This window comes from Vicia villosa, unplaced genomic scaffold, assembly GCF_029867415.1.
Source record: "Vicia villosa cultivar HV-30 ecotype Madison, WI unplaced genomic scaffold, Vvil1.0 ctg.001531F_1_1, whole genome shotgun sequence".
NCBI lineage: Eukaryota > Viridiplantae > Streptophyta > Magnoliopsida > Fabales > Fabaceae > Vicia > Vicia villosa.
Window position 1 is genome coordinate 191,444 of NW_026705654.1, and position 4,163 is coordinate 195,606.

The window sequence follows — 4,163 nt, forward strand, 5'->3', positions numbered from 1 at the left end:
AGAAGGTGTTTCCGTAATTCGTTAGAAGAGCTCCTTCTAGATTCGACGATGTAATCAACCTCACCTCCGAAATTGTCCACCAATAAGCTATCCATAGAGTTGATAGTCTCCACCTCTTTACTTACTTCAAGATCGATCCATCCAAACACCTCACGATTCCACTTTTTAAGCCTTTCCTTTAACCGTTTAAGTTTTTCAAATAAAATGAAGTCTCCTCTTCCCTCTACTTTCAACTTTGCCCATTCCTCATAAACGAAATCCTTCATGCTTAAACCAAGTATTATTAAATCTAAAAGGTTTAGGTCCCCAATCGGTAACACCGCACCTTAGCCGGATAGGAGCATGATCCGAAACATCTCTATCACCAATTATTTGATCCACGACACCCCATTCATCAATCAAATGATTCGTAACCAAGAACCTATCGATTCTACTCATAGCTTTCCCATTGTCCTTGTACCACGTGAACTTCCCTCCCACACACGGTACGTCGACCAACCCCGCAAGCGCCACGAACTCCCTAAAATCCTCCATCCCTCTTCTATCACGGTTACTACCAACTCCTAATCTTTCTTCCCTGCATAAAACTTCATTGAAATCACCTCCAAAGCCCCATTCTTCGTTTCCTCTCCTCAACCTCCACTCCGCCAATTTCTTCCATAGCTCTCTTCTTGAGACCACATTACAGGGGGCATAAACATTCACAAGATTGTAAATAGCACCTCTCCAATTGACGTTAATCCCAACAAAACCGTGACCAATAAAACTGAAATTGGGTATCAAGAAACCTTTCTTCCAAATAATAACCAATCCTCCCGACGCCCCATCCGAGTTATTTGCGGTCCACTCCACTTCAGTACCACCCCAAAAAGAGTTAGCCAGAGAATCGCTAAAACTAGGAAGCTTTGTCTCTTGAAAAAAACACACATCCACCTTACTTGAATTAAGAAGAAAACCTATTCTCTTTCGCTTGGAAACACTGCCTCCTCCTTTGATATTAAAAGATAGACAATTCATGAGAAACAGTTGAGGTTCACCTTCTTTCCCTTTGTTGCTTCTTTGTCTCTGTCTTCTAACCCAACAATCTTCCTGACACTAGTTTCTTCGTCCAGCCCACTCGCAACCCCCAATCTAACAATCGAACGCCACAATCTTCTTCCCACATCCGAATTCGAAGTGCCCTTAAGTCTATTGTTGCATCGGAGAACTTCAGAGTCAGTGTGAGAAGAGCAGGGGAAAAACGTACCAGACGACTCAGCTCCCGCTGTGGATGATGCTTCTGCAGGAACCGCGTTCCGCTTCAGGCCAAGAGTGTTCCTGGGCGCTATGCTGGCAAAGTACGGGGGTGAATAGCTTTTGGTTGAAGGTTTTTTGTGAATAGGCTTCCTTTTAAGGATTTACTTTTGGTTAGAGGTATAGTTTTAACTCCGGATAATTTAAAGTGTGTTTTTTGTGGTATGAATCCGGAAAACCGGGAACACTCTTTTATGGTTTGTAAAGGTGTGGAGGTGGTGTGGAGGGAAATTTCATCTTGGATTGGGAAGCCTTGGAGGGCGATGGAAGAAGAGTGCAAAACGTGTTTTATGGATTGGTATTCTTTTTGTAAAAAGAACAAAATGAAGAAGGGTAAATTAGGTGTGGTGTGGCTAGCTACTATGTGGATTCTTTGGCTTAGTAGGAATGGGATTTGTTTTCGAAATGAAGGTTGGGATGTGAATAATACATTGTGGAAGATTAAATCATTGTTTTCAAAATGGTTGGGATGTGAATAATACATTGTGAATAATACATTGTGGAAGATTAAATCGATGTAATTTTAAATAATATATGAATTATATTAAATTTTATCAATTAGTTAATTTGTATCTTAAAAATTAATAATCTTAATGAATGAATGATTTCTAAAACAACAATTTCATGGGTCAATTAATAATTTAGCTACATTTTTTTTATTCAAAAAAGTAATTGTTTGTCTCTCGTGTTGGTTGGGAGTACACATAAAAACTTTTTTGTTTATTTTTTCTACTCTTTTGTCTTTGAAGTTCTGAAGAGCTCTTCTTTCTCTTTGCTTTACATGTGATTACCACCAGAACTTTTGGACTCTTAGCTCTACTTCCCATTCGTCCTATCGCGGTTTTCCTTAACGTCTGTCCTTATTTTCCATGTCCCAAAGGTACCATTTACTTCTTTGTCTTCCTCTTCTTTAGATGAGGTCTTTTATCTTGCTTCACCCCTACAAGTGTCTTTTTTGCGTGATTTTTAATAATGGAGAATTAATAAGGCTTGTCACAATTTTTTGCCAGGTGATAAACCACTCAGAAACTTCTATAGAGTGCAGAGAAGGCATCAAATAGGATGCAAAGATTTGATATGTTTTGCCAGGGGTTAAACTCTTCGCAACTTTGCTCGGTGATAAATCCCTCGCGACACATTTTATCATATAAGTTACCCCCTAAAAACAAAATGCACCCAATACATCCTGATTTCTAGAATAGCTTGCAGCATTTATGATAAATTAAATGGAAGAGCTTGTGAAAAATAAGAAGGCCGGCCAGATACTTACTTATTGATAACAACATATAGTAAATGTAACAAACAACATTTCAATTTATAGCATTTTTGTAAGTACTAATTGAAAAGTGTATTCAATCTAACAAACAACATAAACTAATTCAGCTTTTGACAATCCACTCCGGTGGAGAGAACAAGTTGAAATACTCTTCATAATCGGCCAAAAACTCGTATCGATCCAAATGATAAACACATTTCCCATGCTGCCTATTCTGAAAAGACAGAAACCTATCATCCATAAACACAACACAATTCCCTTTCCCAACACGCAAATCCGAAGCAGACGCACAAAACAAATATTCATTCCCCAAAAACAAAACCCTATCACCTATACTCTTCAACTTCACCCATTTCTTACCCTTCTCATCAAGCCTAAACACAGCAACACTAAACCAAAGATAATCATAAATATTAACCAACAACAACTCGCCGTCACTCTCCACGAGCAATTTCCTATCACCAACAATCAAAGGACTATCAACTAACTCCACACCGGATCCGTCATCATCGTGTTCAACTGTAACCGTCCGACCGGATCCATCCACCGCGTAAAAGTTCTCTTTAAAAACACATATATCTCCATGCTTAGCTATATTCTCAATCACCTTCCATTGCTCGTCGTGGTAACGAAAAATCACCTTCCGGAAGAAAGCATTTCTCACTATACCAAGCACAACAGGTTTCTCTCCGTGACGCCGAACAGCAACCACTTTTTCCGGTGCAATAAAATTACTACGCTGATTGTTAACAATGAAATCTGATCCTAACTGAACTACCGGAAATTCGTTGAAATCAAGCACGCGGAGATCACAAACAAACGGAGAACTCGAGTGATAGGTAATGAACGGAGGGAAGAGTTTGATTTTTCCGCGAGTGTTTTTGGTGATTTGAATCAACCAAGGACGTTGCATGGTTTGCATGGTTTGTTGTGGTTGTGGTTGTTGCGGTGGCTTGATGAGCAAGAAACAGCGTTGGGAGAGATAGCAAAACGGAGTGTTGTTTTCGCCGTTGATGATATCGGAGAGAAGCTCCGGTCGATCGGAGTAACTGATGAGTGGGAATTTGAAGAGAATGTTGGGAGGGATTGGGATGGAAGAAGAACGCCATGATGAACAGACGGATCGAAAGTGAACGAGATCGAGTTCATTTTCGATCTGTTTGGAGATGAGATTGAGAATCTCTTTTGGGAGATCGGCCCAGGCGGAGTCCGCCATTCAGGATGATGTTGCTGTTGGCTGCTGCGCGTTCTTCTTTCTCTGTTTTTTTCCTTCCATCGTAGCAACAAAAATTAGCCCTAGAAAATAATTCTAGAAGGTTGAATTTACTATATTTTGATATAAATTAAAGGGATTCTCGAAATTGCCCTTAAAATAAAAAATTACTTACACTATTAAAGTTAAATTAATAAAAAAAATTAAGTCCAGTTGTGGAAATGGCCTTTTTAATTAAAAATTAAATACAAAAGACTCATTTATATAATTAACACTTTTTATGAAAGGAAAAAATGTTTTATCCTTTGATTTTCGAGTAAGAATCCACTTCATTTCTTTTCCATTACTATAGTTTTGTATGTATAAAGTAAAATAAATAAT

General features: G+C 38.7%; 1 protein-coding gene across 1 annotated transcript; it reads right to left on the reverse strand.

Moving 5' to 3' along the window:
• Positions 1-2,672: 2,672 nt before the first annotated feature.
• Positions 2,673-3,785, reverse strand: LOC131635681 (F-box protein SKIP23-like). The gene has a single exon (XM_058906319.1). The coding sequence runs from the start codon at positions 3,783-3,785 to the stop codon at positions 2,673-2,675; it is 1,113 nt and encodes a 370-aa protein (XP_058762302.1).
• Positions 3,786-4,163: the final 378 nt, after the last annotated feature.

Excerpts from the sequence above, each read along its gene's own strand:
- LOC131635681 (XM_058906319.1), bottom strand. The coding sequence starts at position 3,785 with ATGGCGGACTCCGCCTGGGCCGATCTCCCAAAAGAGATTCTCAATCTC.